This window comes from Budorcas taxicolor, chromosome 9 (genome assembly GCF_023091745.1).
Source record: "Budorcas taxicolor isolate Tak-1 chromosome 9, Takin1.1, whole genome shotgun sequence".
NCBI classification, from domain to species: domain Eukaryota; kingdom Metazoa; phylum Chordata; class Mammalia; order Artiodactyla; family Bovidae; genus Budorcas; species Budorcas taxicolor.
Window position 1 is genome coordinate 50,894,465 of NC_068918.1, and position 19,303 is coordinate 50,913,767.

The window sequence follows — 19,303 nt, forward strand, 5'->3', positions numbered from 1 at the left end:
AGAGGGAGAGGAGGAAAGCCTTGATCTTTTGTAGTGTTTGCTGATTTCTGTGGTATACATATATTAATAACATGGCCAATTCCAGGCTATCAATCTGACATCACTAACCTTGAGATTGGGCAAAAATGTGCAAAATCAACTCTCGCAGACCGAGTGAGTTAGCTCGAGCACAGTGCTGGTAGGTGTTAGAGAGAGGAGGAAATGATACGAGGCAGCCAAGTACAAATGGCCCAGAAATTAGGATGATAATTAGGCTAAGGGAGAGGAGAGACATAGATGCAGGAATCAATAGCTCTTCCCAGAAGTATTAAAAACCCTTGGAAAGGTAATCCTAGGGGAAGAGAAGAAGAAAGGTGACCAAAGATGTGCAATCATGGCCACCTGCCTCCTAGGCGGTGCAGTTTCTTAAATTCCCTGACCGCTTTGTTGAGAAAAAGCACTTTACCCTCCCAAAGTCCACCTTAATATTTTGCAAAGAACTTAGGAGGGACTTCCCCGGTGGTCCAGTTCAGAATGTGCCTTGCAATGCAGGGATGTGAGTTCTATTCCTGGTCCAGGAAATAAGATCCCACCTGCTACAGGGCAGCAAAGAGGCTATGTGCTGAAACTAAGACCCAACACATACAAATAAATAAATATTTTTTATAAAGAACTTGGAAAAATAAATTGTATCTGTTTAAATTTCTGAGGCTAAGATGTAATTTTATATGAGAAATGAGGCATGTGCATAGCTTCAATTTTTTATTCTAGCCATCAAATGTTCTCCCCTTGACTCAGAGAGATGCCCCATTTCTTTGTACGGAATAGGTCAATAGCACAAATAAATTTTTTCTGTAGTATTTCTGATGCATGGTGTGACAGTCCTATGTAGTCGTTTGCTAATTGCCTCGTTCACAAGCCTAAGAGTGGTAAAATATTTTATTCAGCCATAAAAATAATGACATTAAAAATTAAATTAATAATGATTAAAATTAAGTATTAACCATTCAATTAAATTTAAAAATAAATCCAGGGACTTTTAATTCTCCTTATGGAGAAAAACAAACTGAGTTAATAAGCTTGACAAATATTTAATAAATATTTAATGTCACAGCCACATCCTACTTGGAGAAGAAAAAAGTTAAAATTTGATATCAAAGGTTATAAAACTGTCTTACGGCTGAGCTTGTACAACACCCTTGAGTTAAACTAGGATGCTGACGGAGAGGAAGCTTGTGTTTTCAATCAAAAAGAAGGCATATGAGCGGGAGCCAGTATTCAGTGCTTATTTTCAAGAAACCAATGAGGTCTAATCAGTTTCTCACAGAAAACAAGGGATTTGAGTGCTGGCAAGTTCTTAAGCTCTGTGCCATGCTCTACTCAAACACAAACGTGTGAGCACACACAGACAGAAGCAGCAGCTGCAGCTGAGCCTACAAAGGTAGGGGCTGGAGAAGCGATCCTGCTTTGCAACCAGTGCAGCTTCCCGCCTCATGCTGGAAGATCGCCGCATGCTTATTCTGCCACCTTGTGTGAAGCACACATATTACAAGACAAAGCATCTTCAGACACTTGTTCTATTAGCCCTTATGATGTTGGCTTTCTTCCTTGAACAAAAAATGAACGGTCCTATTTCAAGGGTTACCACCACCAAATCATTTGTGCAACTGAAGAGCAGTGATTTGACTCCCAAGATATCCTTATCTTGGGAGTATTAACTGGTGAAGCTAGGGTAGAGAGGCTGGCCCACATGAAAATACGAAAGGATAGGTTTACAAAGATGTAGGAATGGAGGACTTTTCTGCTGGCTAAGACTCTGAACTCCCAATGCAGTGGATCCAGGTTCGAACCCTGGTCAGGGAACAAGATCCCACATGCCACAGTTAAATATCCTGCATGCTGCAAGGAAGATCAAAAATCCCTCATGCCACAACTGTGACTTGGCACTGCCAAATAAATTAATTGGAAAAAAAAAAAGATATGGACATGCTCTTTCTGGGCTGAGCTGACTCTTGGTCCTGAGAACCCCCTCGTGGAAATAAGGTGGAGCACAGGGGACCATGATGCTAATTTGGAGTCCCCAGGAGAGTCATGGGTGGGTAACCATCCCACTTACCACATCCACCATCATGCAGGCATTGAGGCCAGCTCCCACACAGCGACTTCACTGTACCTGCATCTATGCTTAGTAACAGCAGCAGGGATTTGGAACCAGATATTCCAAATGATGTCCTGACCCCTCTAACTCAACATGGGAGGATCTACCTGCCAAAACTGAGCCGCAGTTGGAATTGAGAGACATTATGACCTGTGGAGCCTGCCTAACAGGGACAAGGTTACATCTTCCAGACCATGCATCCTGGACAAAACTTTACTGACAGTAGGCCAACGATCTTCAGGCTGGACATGAAAACTTGTCATTCTCATTTGTTTGGGCAAAGCAGATGAATCATATATACTCTGATTCCAAAGCGTGTGTCATATTTGATTCCTGGCACTACTGAAATGCTAACCCTATCTTCAATACAGCCACACAGGAGTAACATTATTTATATCTTAAATGAATGCGTGCTGAGTCAGTTCAGTCGTGTCCGACTCTTTGTGACCCTCCAGACTGTAGCCCTCCAGGGTCCTCTGTCAATGTCCAGAATACTGGAGTGGGTTGCCATGCCCTCCTCCAGGGGAATCTTCCTGACCTAGAAATCAAACCTGCATCTCTTATGTCTTCTGCACTGACAGGCGGGTTCTTTACTGCTAGTACCACCTGGGAAGCCTGTCTCAATACTTGGAAAATATTATCACTTTGAATAATATTGTTCTCTCTTCCAAGTGATTTATTTTCTGATAAAATTACTCTTTTGATTCTCACAACCATCTCTGAAATCCCATAAGTTGTCAAAAATGGTTTGCAATGACTTAATTAGAAGTGTTGTAAACATGCGCAGAAACCATTTCTCCAGAGGAGCTGTGCACCCAGGGGAGCCAGCTCTGGCACCTGTCAGTCCTGGGTCTGAATCCCACCTCTGACTCTTCAACAGACTTCACTGATTTCAGTGTAAAAAAAGACATAATAATAGCTATGTTGACAAAGTTTCCTGGGATATCGGCAGTACTATATTATTAGAGCACATGGAAGAAGCATACCGCTCAGTCGCATCCAACTCTTTGCGACCCCATGGACTGTAGCCCCCCAGGCTCCTCTGTCCATGGAATTCTTCAGGCACGAGTACTGGAATGGGTTTCCATTCCCTTCTCCAGGGCATCTTGCCAACCCAGGGATCAAACCTGGGTTTCCTGCATTGCAGGCAGGTTCTTTACTGACTGAGCCACGCACATAGTAGGTGGCTGCTCCTAGTTCTATAAATAGTATTCAAGTGTGGTCAAAAGAGAATTGCAGGAAGAGAGAGGGAGACGCGAAATATATTATGCCTGACACTTAACAATGCTGATATGCTTAAATCTTATACATTGATATTACTGAGAAAATAAAGGGTGTTTTCCTTCTAATCTTGTTATCATTTATTGACAAGGATTTAACAGCGATGGTATGCTGTGTTATGTTGTGTTATATAGTACAATGAAGTTCATCAATGGAATGCCTACCCAAAGTTCAACTGTGACATCACTGAAAGTACTATGGTAATTTACTGGATATTTACATGATCATATTGCAAGAGCTATCTGCAGCAGAAGACCTCAAGCTGCTTTATGTGAGGAAAAGATGAGGCTGCTGCCCAACATGATAAATTCTATCCTTCAGAGTACTCCTACCAAACACAGGAGCAAAAGACTGTAGAAAGAGATTTCATTAAGAGAAAGCAGCAATGAGCCATCAACCTTATTTGCACAGGATCACATTCTGCCTCTACCCTTAGGACTGGGTCACTCAAGCTCTCAAACCAGGACCCACTTCAGATTGGGGGAGAAAGAGACCTTTTCTGACTCTCCTAAGGTACTGACAGAACTTCTGGGTTACACAACAGTCGTTAATCCTCACCCCCAAGTAAAAATGCCCTTCTCCAGGTTTTTTTTTTTCTTTTTTTTAGTTGGAGGATAATTGCTTTACAATATTGTGGTGGTTTCTCCCATACAACAGCATGAATCAGCCACAGGTATACGGAGAAACTGCCGTTCTTCTCTGAGCAGGAAGTCTAGGGGTGAGGTGAGAGTTGTATACGCCCTCTGCCCTTTGGGACCTTCTCCCTCAAGGACAAGAACCAAGACGTGTTCTCTGTAGCCCAACCTCAGCACGTGCATGGTAAGGGACTACTCACATTTATTGCTTGAATGATCGAATGAGCAAACTCTTAAGTTAGACACAAAGATTTCCAATCATTATCAAGGGTTAAACTTTTCTGTTCAGGAGAGTATTATTTTGCTTAATCTTCCAGAATGACATCTAGCAATCTTTTCAAACAGTTTCTGCCACCTGCTTCTATATTTGTTATCATCCATCTCTTTTCTGTCAGAAATCTTTGCGTTATATTTAACTGAGATCCTAAAAGAAATTTAACATCTCCTGATCAGCATCTTTTAATTAGCATATTGAGCTTCCCTGAATATAAGAGTAAATTTCAGTATTCATCAAAGCTACTAATACTGACAGTTGAAAAACACTAGAACATTAAAACAATTGATGAAAACAGAAATAAATTTATAGAGAATCCTTACAAGATAGGAAAACAATAAATAATGACCAGGAAAAACTATTCCCATTTGTTTCAGAAATGTCTGTGTCTTCATGCAAAATAATTTTTTAGAAACCCATAATGTTTCAATAATATACATCTACTAATTTGGTAAAGCATACAATGACATGTGAAGGGCTTAGAACACTGCCTAACACACAGCAAGTAAGAGAACATGTTATTATTTACAGAAGGTTTTTCCAACTCACAAATATTTAAAGAGATGATGAGACTTTTAAAATAGCATTAGCAGGACTAAGAGCTAGATTCATTTAAAAATTGAAGAATCATATTTTTTTTGCCTTAAAAAGTGTAATTTAATTGGTGTTTCTGTTACCACAAGCAGACAACTAACCTGATCTCCATCCCTATGGAAAAGTGAAACCAGAAAAAAAAAAAAAAAAGGTTTATATTTTAAGGATTTGTACAAAACAAGGAAAAGAACATCATCAATATAAAGATAAATGAACACTAAAACAGGCTCCCTACAATGATTGGAAGATCTATTTCTAAGGATGTTTAATGAGGGTCTCAGTGAGATAAACTGAAAGTCTCTCCTCTTGAGGAAATAGACTTGATTACCATGGAGAACCCTTCCTAACTCTCTTAAAGTTTAAGAAATGTTGTGATTGGCATGTAATGAGGCACAAAGACCCCCAAAAGAATCTTAATTCTCTACAAGAGAGAAAAAAATTATATAATCTGAGGATTAAAAAAAAAAATCACACCCAGAGGCAATAGAGATTCAAAGGAATTCCACAAACACCTGGACAGCCCTAAATGTACCTGTTCTGTCTGGCTTCTAGGAGCACCATCTTTACTGCACCATTCTGCCTTCCTTTTGTCTATCTCACTATTGTAAGCAAGAAAACAGATCAAAGTATAGAAAAGTTCTTTTCAGGTGCTCGACAGAGCAAGAGTCTGTATTTCAAATGATGCCTGTCACAGGAATAAAGCATGCCAAAACACTGGCTATACATGATCGTGCTTCCAAGCCTGAGAATCATAACCCCCAGATTAAGACTAAGCCAGACAGAAAGCCAAGAAGATGGATTCTGAGCAGCTCTTCTTATTGGAAAAGAATAGACTTTTTTTTCAGATTTACAATGAAGACCAGTGGTTTGAGGCCATTCAGGACTTGTCAGGCTGAACAATATCCCTTCATGTTATATTGGAACAAAGGTTCTGCGTGTTGTTTACGCAGTTCTAGAATGGTGCTTTCAAAGTGCAGACTGGAAACAACAGGATCAAAATTGCTTGGGAATTTGTTAGAAATACAGATTCTTGGGACTAACCCTGATCTGCCAGTCCAGAAATTCTGGAAATGGAGGCTAACAGTCATTGTTTTAACAAGTCTTCTCGGTGATCTTAATGGCAGCTAAAGTTTGAGAGGGCTTCCCTGGTGGTTGAGAGTAAAGAATCTGCCTGCAATGCAGTACACCTGGGTTTGATCCCTGGGTCGGGAAGATCCCCTGGAGAAGGGAATGGCAATCCACTCCAGCATTCTTGCCTGGAGAATTCCACAGACAGAGGAACCTTCTAGCGTAATGGCACTGAAGTGTTTCTGGAATCATATTAGTCCTCATCCTGAGCCAGAAGAATCATAGGATGAAAATTTACACATCCGAACTTATTATAATAGAACATTCGTTCAGAAATTAGATGTCATGAGGAACCAAAGGAAGCAATTGAAATGGTTGAAAGGCTGAATTGGATAATGGTTCTCTGTGACTGAATTATAGTTCCAAAAAAAGACACAAAGAATTGTGACATAATTTGCAATTAATATGTGATGCTTTTCTTACGAATTACGAGCTTCCACATGTTACAGCTGATGTATAACTAGGTGACATCATTGTGAAGTAAACCCTGAGATTAAACAAATGACCTGCTGGAAACTGAAACTGTTTCTGGAACAGAAAAGACACTATGGTCTAAATCTAAGCTGTGTGCTCTTATTATTTCCACAATGGATGCACAAGTTCACTAGATGAATAAGAAACTAAATATATGTTGTGTCAAATATTGCCATTGAGTCTGGGTGATATTCTGATCACTTCCCCATTCATAAAAAGCTGTCTGTTTGTTAAATCAAATACTGACACTAAAAACAAAAGATACGTTATGGAAACACACAGAGGAAAATAGAACATACTCTCTGACCACAACATACTAAAAACTAAATAACAATATGCTTAAATGAAAACTTCATTCACCAGGGGAAAAAATAGAACCATCTTCTGGAAAGCAATTGGGTCAAGGAGGAAATCAATCTGTATAAATAAGCATAATTTTCTATATGTTTATTACTATAGAATTAAAAAGCTATTTGGCATGGTCTGAAGTAAAATATATACACTATAAGATATACATAAAATTTACTTGGGGTCGTTGCTAGGAAACAACTTTTTGAAATAAACTATTTCCTTCAGAGTAGCTGAATCTGAAGAACAATGAAAAGACAGGAGAGATGTTCTTTGTGTACTTTGATGTCTTGGTCAGAGAAAACAAACAGCCTGTAAACATAAATCTCAAAAACAGTACATAAGGATGACTCTCTGAACCGTATGAGCTGATTCGCCAGGTGTGACTGCTCATAGTCGTACTCTGTGCAAAGCGATCCAGGACAGAAGAGCTGTTCCCAGTATTCTGAGTTTCTTCAGCCTTCCCAATCCAGACTCCAAACTTGGGGCCACTTGTTCTGGACTACAACTTGCTTTGATTCTTTTCACAGATTTGAGACAGAACCTGCAGAATACTGTACCCAGAATCACAGACCAGTCCGTGTCTCCTCACCTTTAATCTCCCGGCCGCAGCACCAAGGTCTTTCCAAGGATTGTCTATCATGCTTTCAACCCTCTGTCAGCGGTGGGATACTCTGATGATCTGAACATGCTGGACTCAGAAGCCATTTAGACTAACTTGACTGTGGGCACCAATACACAGAGGTTTTGCCTGTAGCTGCAACTAAGGCTCAGAGGGACATGCTGCTGCTGCTGCTGCTGCTGCTGATGCTGATGCTGCTGCTGCTGCTGCTGATGCTGCTGCTGCTGCTGCTGCTGCTGCTGCTGCTAAGTCGCTTCAGTCGTGTCCAACTCTGTGCGACCCCATAGACGGCAGCACACCAGGCTTCCCTGTCCCTGGGACTCTCCAGGCAAGAACACTGGAAGGACATGATCTGGAGGCAATTCCAGTGAGGAGTAGAGTAAGACAGGTGTGTTCTGACTCCTCTGAGAGGAAAATTTTCCCTCAGTCCTCTGACTGTACCTACAAGCTAACAGATACTGAAGTCTATAGTGACATGGAGTTATAACCTTTTTAAAAATCTTAAATTGAGTATAGAAGGAGACCTTTTTCTCTAACTTACTTACAGAGGTGTTTGTATGGCAGGAACAAGCAGGCAGAATTTCAAAAGAAGAGTAGTTTAACCTAGCAGTTCAGACTGCAGCCTCTAGAGCCAGACTTACTGGGTTCAAGTCCTGGTTCTCACTAGCCTCTCTGTGCCTTAGTTTCCCCATCTGTGAAGGGGGTGACTCATATCTATTGCACAAGGTTCTTTTGAGATTAATTGGACTAATATTCACAAAATACTTTAAATGGTGCTTGTCATGCAGGTGCTAAGGCATATCAGTCATGTCCGACTCTTTACAACCCCATGGACTATAGGCTGCCAAGATTCTTTGTCCGTGGGATTCTCCAGGCAAGAATACTGGAAAGGGTTGCCATTCCCTCCTCCAGAGGATCATCCCTACCCAGGGATCAAACTAGTGTCTCTTAGGTATACTGCCTTGGCAGGCAGGTTCTTTACACTAGCGCCAACTGGAAAGCCCAAAATGATGCTTGTGTGCTGTGCTTAGTCACTCAGTTTTGTTCGACTCTTTTCAACCCATGGACTATAACCTGCCAGGCTCCTCTGTCCATGGAATTCCCCAGGCAAGAATACTGGAGTGGGTTGTCATTCCCTTCTCCAAGGGATCTTCCCAACTCAGGAATTGAACCCAGGTCTTCTACATTGCAGGCAGATTCTTTACTATCTGAGCCACCAGGGAAGCCCCCCAAAATGATGCTTGGTTTAGTCACTAAGTCGTGTCCGACTCTTGTGACCCCATGGACAGTAGCCCACCAAGTTCCTCTGTCCTTAGGATTTTCCAAGCAGGAATACTGGAGTGGGAAATGATGTTGGTATATAGTAATTTGGGCTTCCCAGGTGGTATTAGTGGTAAAGAACCTAACTGCCAGTTAGGAGACTTAGGTTCAATCCCTGACTCAGGAAGATCCCCTTCATTTCAATTGCTAGGTCTCATAGGCTAAGACGACTGCTCAGAAGCAAGGTTTACTAAAGACACTGTGCCTCATCCACAAGTTTGATCTCTTATGTGCTAAGTGAGAGGAGACATGCTTCTGCCTTCAGAGTGTCTGCTTAAAACCACCTTTATTGACTATGCCAAAGCCTTTGACTGTGTGGATCACAATAAACTCTGGAAAATTCTGAAAGAGATGGGAATACCAGACCACCTGACCTGCCTCTTGAGAAACCTGTATGCAGGTCAGGAAACAACAGTTAGAACTGGACATGGAACAACAGTTCAGTTCAGTTCAATTCAGTCACTCAGTTGTGTCCAACTCTTTGCAATGTCATGAACTGCGGCACGCCAGGCCTCCCTGTCCATCACCATCTCCTGGAGTTCACTCAGACTCACGTCCATCGAGTCCGGGATGCCATCCAGCCTTCTCATCCTTGTCGTCCCCTTCTCCTCCTGCCCCCAATCCCTCCCAGCATTAGAATCTTTTCCAATGAGTCAACTCTTCTCATGAGGTGGCCAAAGTACTGGGGTTTCAGCTTTAGCATCATTCCTTCCAAAGAAATCCCAGGGCTGATCTCCTTCAGAATGGACTGGTTGGATCTCCTTGCAGTCCAAGGGACTCTCAAGAGTCTTCTCCAACACCACAGTTCAAAAGCATCAATTCTTCGGCACTCAGCTTTCTTCACAGTCCCTCTCACATCCATACATGACTACTGGAAAAACCATAGCCTTGACTAGATGGATCTTAGTCAGCAAAGTAATGTCTCTGCTTTTGAATATGCTATCTAGGTTGGTCATAACTTTTCTTCCAAGGAGTAAGCGTCTTTTAATTTCATGGCTGCAGTCACCATCTGCAGTGATTTTGGAGCCCCAAAAGATAAAGTCTGACACTGTTTCCACTGTTTCCCCATCTATTTCCCATGAAGTGATGGGACCAGATGCCATGATCTTCGTTTTCTGAATGTTGAGCTTTAAGCCAACTTTTTCACTCTCCACTTTCACTTTCATCAAGAGGCTATTTAGTTCCTCTTCACTTTTTGCCATAAAGGTGGTGTCATCTGCATATCTGAGATGGATATTTCTTCTCGGAATCTTGATTCCAGCTTGTATTTCTTCCAGTCCAGCATTTCTCATGATGTACTCTGCATAGAAGTTAAATAAGCAGGGTGACAATATACAGCATTGACGTACTCCTATTCCTATTTGGAACCAGTCTGTTGTTCCATGTCCAGTTCTAACTGATGCTTCCTGACCTGCATACAGATTTCTCAAGAGGCAGGTCAGGTGCTCTGGTATTCCCATCTCTTTCAGAATTTTCCACAGTTTATTGTGATCCACACAGTCAAAGGCTTTGACATAGTCAATAAAGCAGAAGTAGATGTTTTTCTGGAACTCTCTTGCCTTTTCCATGATCCAGCAGATGTTGGCAATTTGATCTCTGGTTCCTCTGCCTTTTCTAAAACCAGCTTGAACATCAGGTAGTTCACGGTTCATGTATTGCTGAAGCCTAGCTTGGAGAATTTTGAGCATTACTTTACTAGCATGTGAGATGAGTGCAATTGTGCAGTAGTTTGAACATTCTTTGGCATTGCCTTTCTTTGGAATTGGAATGAAAACTGACCTTTTCCAGTCCTGTGGCCACTGCTGAGTTTTCCAAATTTGCTGGCATATTGAATGCAGCACTTTAATAGCATCATCTCTCAGGATTTGAAACAGCTCCACTGGAATTCCATCACCTCCACTAGCTTTGTTTGTAGTGATGCTTTCTACGGCCCACTTGACTTCACATTCCAAGATGTCTGGCTCTAGATTAGTGATCACATCATCATCATTATCTGGGTCGTGAAGATCTTTTTTGTACAGTTCTTTGGTGTTTCTTGCCACCTCTTCTTAATATCTTCTGCTTCTGTTAGGTTAGACCATTTCTGTCCTTTATCAAGCCCATTTTTTCATGAAATGTTCCCTTGGTATCTCTAATCTTCTTGAAGAGATCTCTAGTCTTTCCCCTTCTGTTGTTTTCCTCTATTTCTTTGCATTGATCTCTGAAGAAGGCTTTCTTATCTCTTCTTGCTATTCTTTGGAACTCTGCATTCAGATGCTTATATCTTTCCTTTTCTCCTTTTCTTTGGAACAACAGACTGGTTCCAAATAGGAAAAGGAGTACGTCAATGCTGTATATTGTCACCCTGCTTATTTAACTTCTATACAGAGTACATCATGAGAAACGCTGGGCTGGAAGAAGCACAAGCTAGAATCAAGATTGCCGGGAGAAATATCAATAAGCTCAGATATGCAGATGACACCACCCTTATGGCAAAAAGTGAAGAGGAACTAAAAAGCTTCTTGATGAAAGTGAAAGAGGAGAGTGAAAAAGTTGTCTTAAAGCTCAACATTCAGAAAACGAAGTTCATGGCATCTGGTCCCATCACTTCATGGGAAATAGATGGGGAAACAGTGGAAACAGTGTCAGACTTTATCTTTTGGGGCTCCAAAATCACTGCAGATGGTGACTGCAGCCATGAAATTAAAAGACGCTTATTCCTTGGAAGAAAAGTTATGACCAACCTAGAGAGCATATTCAAAAGCAGAGACATTACTTTGCCAACAAAGGTCCATTTAGTCAAGGCTATGGTTTTTCCAGTAGTCATGTATGGATGTGAGAGTTGGACTATGAAGAAAGCTGAGCGCCGAAGAATTGATGCTTTTGAACTGTGGTGTTGGAGAAGGCTCTTGAGAGTCCCTTGGACTGCAAGGAGACCCAACCAGTCCATTCTGAAGGAGATCAGCCCTGGGATTTCTTTGGAAGGAATGATGCAAAAGTTGAAAGAACACATGACAAAGCCACAAGTCTCAGGCCCATTTAGAGCATTTTTCCTGAGATCTTCAATAGGCCAGCTAGTAGTACAATTAAAGCTTATTTAGCTATAACAAAACGATAATAAAACATATTAAGCTTTATGGATCTACTCATAGGCAAATTTATAGTCAAGGGTTCTTATTATTTACGAAATTAAAGAGAAAGGGAAAATATAATCAAGCTATCAATTTAGGAAAAAAATACCAAGGAGCTTCAGAAAACAGAAAGACATAATCCTTTTTTTTTTAATAGACAAAAGTGGCTTTATTTCTAAAATGTGGCTTAACTACACCCATGGTGTGCTAAGCTTGTTTTCGAATCGTCTTGCAGCTCCAAGTAAAACCAGGCCAGTGGAGGAACAGTCATGGCTATTGGTTCCCGGCACCAAGGTGTCACTACTTCAGCAATTCAATCCACACAGTTATTCTCCAGATGTTTTTTGTGATGCATGGAGACTTGTTTTGGATTCCTCTGTACAACAGAGAGGTCCAACCTTGAGGAAGATCGGTAGGCCACATCCTCTGCTTTGATAGGCTTAATGATATGGCCTGGCTTGGTGACCACCTTGGGCATGGTCAGCTTTTGGAAGGCCCTCTGGGTGTTCCATGTAGATCCCATAGGGGTCTGGATGGTCCTTTCAAATTGTTGATGGTGCGTGAATGGATGCGGAAGCACCTGCACCTGATGAGCTGCTGCATAGCTGTTCCGCTTCTCATTGATAATCACGTTTGGCAAACTCTTGTCTTTCCTTGGAGGACCCTCAGGGGCTTTAATGAGAAACTGGTGTCTCTTCTTGGCCCTGGGCTTCAGGCCCATACCACCCCACTCGCCCCAGCCAGGCAGAGTCAGGTCCAGGTCCTTTGGCTTACTCACCTCCACAGCTTCCCTCTTCTCTTTCAAGAAGTCTCTGATGACATCATCCCCAGCAAAAGCTTCCTTTATTATCTGCCTTTGATCTCTCTCATCTTCATCTTTCAACTCCTGTACAGTCGTGGGAAATGCCAAGGACTTCACGGAAGGCAATTTTATGGTTAGGAGGTTCTGGAGATCAATCATTTGCTCCTTCCTTTTCTTCTCCTTGGGGTGCCAATATGATTACTTCAATTCTTCCCCAACTGCAGCCCTTCCACTGCAGTTCTGGGAAGCTCCTTGTTTTCAACACACCCTTCCCTGCCCAGCTCATCCAGCTCGTCCAGAGTCCGAGCTCTTTTTGGCCTCTGCAGCAACATGGGCTCCTCTTCCTCCCTGACAGATTCCTCTCTCTGAGCTGTCCTCGCTGAACTCAGTTCTTGTTTCCCTGGCTGATGGTTCTCCGTGATGAGTTTCTGAGACAGTGCCCTCAATTCGGACAGCGCCTCCTGGCTGCTGGCATCCTTTGTTACAGTCTGTGCACTGGCTCCACCATGTGGTTGAGCTCAGACTTCTGTCTAAGTGATCGTCTTTCCTCAAATTCTTTCAAGAGAGTTTCTTCCTCCACCACTGCTCTTTCTTCCTCACTTTCAGAAGTCTCCTGGGCTTCAGGCTCAGCAGGATCCTCCAGATCTTTCTGGACCTCAGCCTCTTTGGCATCAGTGAAGTGATTCCAGAACATCCAGGGGTTCAGTCCATTTGCCTTTATCTGCACCCCATTCACCATGTCAGGGACAAGAGGTTCTTCCTCTTCCTCCTGGCCTTCCTCCTCTTCCTCACTCTCAGAGGCCACCCGGACCTTCTGTGTCAGCTCTTTGTTCCTGGCTAGCTGTTCCTGCATAGCCTGGCGAGCCTCCAGGTCATATTTGGCCATAATTGCCGTTGCTTTTGCCCATTTCCCACTGCTCTGGTGCTTAAGGCTCATTCGCTCCATCGTTCTGGCCTCGTCAAGGTCTTCTAGTTCTTCTAGTGCCACAGCAGGATTGACTTTCTGCCAGGAGCCAGCGTGAGGAACTCCACCCATGGCAAAGGTCATGAGGAAGGAGGCTTCGGCATGCGCAAAGGCAAGATTGAGCCTCAGGAGACCCCCTGTTCCCGAGCATCTACCCCCAAAACCAGAGTGCCTACTTTACTGTTTTATGCTCTCACCTGTACCTCTGACTTTACAGCGGGCTGTTCCCCCACCACCTCTCTTGGAGAAGGAGTTAACTTGCAGCTCCAGTTAATAAAAATTCCTGGGCATGATGAGTGTTTCAACTTACAAACTCCTCTGAAAGTTCTCTAGCCTGCCTGAGCAGGTTTGCCCAGCCACATGTGATTGTTTACAGCCTCCCAACTGTGAGAGGCATGAGATGCTTAAAACTTTCTAAATACAGACTCTTTTGAGAAGTTACAAAATTATTAGTATAGTATAATGGGTTGATTAGAAATTATATTGGTGAAGGGTTTTTCATTTTCTGAGCCAGTGCTGCTGCTGCTACTGCTGCTGCTAAGTCGCTTCAGTCGCGTCTGACTCTGTGCAACCCCATAGACGGCAGCCCACCAGGCTCCTCCATCCCTGGGATTCTCCAGGCAAGTTCACCAGAGTGGGTTGCCATTTCCTGCTTCAATGCGTGAAAGTGAAAAGTGAAAGTGAAGTCTCTCAGTCATGTCTGACTCTTTGCAACCCCATGGACTGCAGCCTACCAGACCCCTCAGTCCATGGGATTTTCCAGGCAAGAGTACTGGAGTGGGGTGCCATTGCTGCTAAATCTCCATATTCCCTGCCCTTAAAATGAAAATAACTAGCATATAGAAGAAATAAGTATTAACCTTTTAGATTAATCATGTTAAACCTTAGGCTAAGTAAATTCCCTTTCTTGATTGTAACCCACTACCCCCTCACCCTATAGGAATGCAACTTTATTTGGAGGGTGGCACTTGGTTTAAGAAAAAATCACCCCTGGAAAAAATAAGTTTTCTGGTTGACTGACCGTTATCAGAAAGGGCCATAAAATGTCGGCAGGCCTCATGGCCAGAAGATGATGTAAAACCCATAAGACCTTTGTATACATTTATATGAAGCACCTGATTTTGACAAGGGTCAGGTCTGCTGACCCCCACGTGACTCTGTATTCATCCCTATGTATAACAAAAAGTATATAAGCAAACCTGAAAAATAAAGAAATTGGATCAGTTCCTGGAAAGACTGACTCCCCCGTGTCGTTCTTTCCCCTTCCGGCTGAATTCCCATCTGGAAAGTGGGTACTCACCAAGCCTGCTAATTTTGCCTGGGCTTCTAAGATCGGACCGGGGAGGCCTCAGTGCCTCCTCTCCTTCGGGAGAATGGAAAGATGCCTGTGGCCTACGTAGGTGGTGCAAATTCCTTGTCTTGGAGTTTTATTGGTATTCCATGTAAACCAAGTTATTCAGCCTCTTTTTCTCCACTAATTTTCCTACTACACTATTCTTTTCTAATCTCTCTTTATATCTGTAATTAAATAAGATTTTTCCTAGGACGCCGATTCCGTCTCCCCTTCGAATTACCCTGAAACCACCAGAGCTGAACCCCAGCAACCTTCTGCAGCTTCTCAAAATCTTTTAAAGCTTGCTTGGCCTTTCCTTTCTTCAGAATTCTGTGATACTTTTTGCTTTTGATTCTCTTCTCTCTTCGAGCCCTGGCCTCATAGTAGGATTGCAGGGCCCGGGCCCTTTGAAGCTCTGCTCGATGCATCTTTACCTCCTCCAGGCTCATAGTTTTGAGAGAAGCCTTTTCCATGGGAGTCAGTAAAGGGTCTGTCATGGGCTCCCTGTTCTTACAGAGAAGATTAAAAATCTCCTGCTCCAGGGGAGTTCCTGCCTTGCAGCCACTGACCACATGTTCGATGGGAGCAAATGCTGATTGGGGCTTGCTCAGGGGAAAAACCAGCTGCTCTGCTTGCCAGTTCTTCAGAACGACAGGATCCCATTTGGAGAGGATTTGGGAGCTTTTATTGAATGCCACTTCTCTGTGGATCCACTCAGTCTCTTCTCTGTGAAGTGGTAACTCCACAGTCATCTTCTATTTCACTCGATTCAGCTGCTTTTTCACAGCAGCCAATGAGGATGAAGTTTTAACAGGCTCAAGCAGATCTGAAAGGACCATTTTTTCTTCTGATCCTTCAGAATTTACACTGAACTCTGACACCTTCAGTCTAGCCTCAGGCCTCTCAGCCAATTTCTGCCTATCCTTTCCATTAAGTGAATTGATTGATTCCAGAAGCTTCTGATGCTTTCTTTCTCCATCTTTGTCCCCTTCATCTTCACTGGTGCTCAAGGGGTAGTCTATTGGCAAATCCTCTAGTTCTTTCTGTTGGTTTGAAGCCAGAAGGTTGCTCTCCACAGCCTGGTTCGCCCTCATCTCAGCAGCCTGTCTCTCACATGGACCAGGAGCAGAAGTCAAAAGACATAATCCTAATAAAATCAGAAACTAAAAAAAGAAACATAGTAGAGTTAATAAGTTCAAGCTTAGTTCTAAAAAAATGAAAGGCAGAAATGGCACAATTAGAGAAAATAAATATTAAAAAGTGACAGAAAATATTTGAAAATTATGAAGTACACCATGGATAATTATAAGCAAATAAATTAAGCAATCTCAGCAAAACAGACAATTTTCTGGAAGAAAAACATAAATTACCAAAACTGTCTTAACAATAGAAGGAGAGCCTGACAAGAGCAATGCTGGTGAAATTATCAATAGAGTTATTAAAGAACATCCCCATAAAAGGCTTCAGCCCATTAACCAGGGAATTATTTCAAACATTCAAGGAGCAAAGAATTCCCACGCTGAACATAAACAGTTACTGTATTGAGGAAAAGAAAAATACTCACATTATTCAATGGAGTGAATATAGATCCCTGATACCAAAATCTAATAAAGTTAACATGAAAATTAAAATCATAGACCAATTTTACCTATGAATATAGAAATAAAAACACAAAGTATAGTAAAATATTAGCAAAGACAATCCAAGGGGTATTTTTAAAAATCTACAAATTCCAAGTAGCTATTATCCTAGGATTTTAGAGGGTTCAGTATCAAGGAACTTTTTATTTTATCACATTAGTAGGCTAAATAACAATAATTAATTTGTTCAACAGGTGTTTAAAAGACACGTGATATTCATTCCTTTTAATGATAGTTTTAAAAAGGGATAAATGGCTACTTCATTGACATTATTAACAAAATCTTTTCCAAATTAATCCCAACATTATATTTCATATATATATTTTATATTATATCTTTTCCCAAATGGAAATCCCTCAGAAATATTGATGTCTAAAATAAAAACACATGCAGCTCTAAAAGAAAGAGGAGGGGAAAGTTGGGGTAAATATGAGGATTCTTTGTCCAAATAAGCTGAACAATATTTAAACATATTTCTAACTATAGGATGTCTTGGAAACATTTGTATGGTAATGTGAATTGCAAATCTCAATGAACTGCAAACATTTTTTGTACAAAGCACTAGTCCCCTCAGAATATAGTTTGACAGTTTGGGAAATGTTGTCCTTTTATATCCAAACCAAATAAGTAGGGTTATCTCTATCACTGCTTCTATTGATTTAAAAATTCTGACCAGAATTTAAATTTTGATTTAAATTTCTGACAAAAAAAAGGATGATGAAGAGTTAGAAAGAGACAAATATTATATGATATCACGTATGTGGAATCTGAAAAATAAGGCAAATGAATGTATATACAAAACAAACAGACTCATGGGCATAAAAAACAAGTTTATGATTACCAAAAGGAGTGGGAAGGGACAAATTAGGGGTATGGGATTAATAGATACAAACTACTACGTATAAAAAGAAAAACAACAAGAATATATTGTGTACACAGGGAATTATAGCCATTATCTTGAAATGACCTATAATGGAGTATAATCATGAAGAAATGGAATCACTATACTATACACCTGAAATTAACACAGTACTGTAAATTAACTATAATTCAGTGTAAAAAAAAAAAAGAATGACATATAAACTGAACAAAATAGAGTTATGACTATTAAAGGAACATAAAAATATAGATCATATGATATAATCATATCACAATATAATGATAATTATAATTATAATTATTACAATACACGTACACTCTCAATGGAAATAAAACACATGAACCTTTATGCATGTTCTGGATGAGAAAAGTGGGCTATATGAAAAAATACAAAGGTTTATGAAAATATAAGATGTTTTAGTAAATGAGCAGGCATATGATATTCCCCAATGAAAATTTGAATATTACAAATTTTACAAATATTACAGTCAAACTCCCACTTGGATTTGCAGGGACTTAAAAAGATAGTTTATTGTTCATCTGAAAAATAGAAAGTAAAACCAGGTTTTGTTATACCTTGACAGTGTGATTTCAATTAGTAAATTGGAAAACAATATGATAAACAAGTCAAAAATCTTTAAATGGATCAACCCAGAAATTCTGTTTTGAAGTTACAGCCAAAGAAAATAATACAAAATCTAGAAGTGTTATATTATGTGTGTAAATATGCTCCATATTTCATTATTCATAATGACAAAAATTCAGGCAAGCCTAAGTGATAATAGCTACCATTTCCAGATCACATACTCACTGAATACATGGCAGAGTTTATAGATATGAAAACTGAGGTTCAGAGAGGAGAAATTACTTCTCTCTGATCACAGAGAAAAAAGTAATTGAGCATGCATTCAAGCCCAGTTTCTAGGGAAGCACATGTTCTTTACACATCTCGTGCTGCTACTAAAGCAGTAAAAACAAGGGACTATTTAAATAAATATCTCTCATCTGTTTTTCTGGAGAAGGCAATGGCAACCAACCCATTCCAGTACTCTTGCCTGGAAAATCCCATGGACGGAGTAGCCTGGTAGGCTGCAGTCCATGGGGTCGCCAAGAGTCGGACCCGACTGAGCGACTTCACTTTCACTTTTCACTTTCATGCATTGGAGAAGGAAATGGCAACCCACTCTGGTGAACTTGTCTGGAGAATCCCAGAGACGGAGGAGCCTGGTGGGCTGCCGTCTCTGGGGTCACACAGAGCCGGACACAACTGAAGCGATTTAGTAGCAGCATCTGTTTTTCAGTGTTAAGACCCTTCACAAATAAGACGTAAAGATTTTGTAGTAAAATGGTCAATGTTCATAATATTGTGAACTGAAAGGAGATAAAAGCATATATGTACATTGTAGCAACGGAAAGGAAAACCCAGATGCCCAGAAAAAAAGACTGGAAGAAAACACCAAAATGCTAGCAGTTTTTCATTAGGGGGATGACTTTGTAGGCATTTTTTCCTCTTGTTTCCAATTTGTTGATAAGGTATTATAGCTATATTAATTTTATCATTAAAAAAGGTAAGCTGATAAAACAAAAAAGAAGTAAAAATAATATACAGGAGCAAACTCCAAAAGGGCATCCCTGATAGCTCAGTTGGTTAAGAATCCGCTTATGATGCAGGAGACCATAGTTTGATTCCTGGGTCAGGAAGATCCCCCAGAGAAGGGATAGGCTACCCACTCCAGTATTCTTGGGCTTCCTTTGTGGCTCC

The 19,303-nt window shown here is 41.1% G+C and overlaps 1 protein-coding gene across 1 annotated transcript; it reads right to left on the reverse strand.

Annotated features, from left to right (window-relative positions):
- Positions 1 to 12,236: 12,236 nt before the first annotated feature.
- LOC128053501 (U3 small nucleolar RNA-associated protein 14 homolog A-like) lies at positions 12,237 to 16,116 on the reverse strand. The gene is given in 4 exon segments (XM_052646019.1): positions 12,237 to 12,913; positions 12,916 to 13,215; positions 13,218 to 13,728; positions 15,295 to 16,116. Coding segments are annotated over 4 exon segments (2,310 nt in total).
- Between the last annotated feature and the right edge of the window lie 3,187 nt (positions 16,117 to 19,303).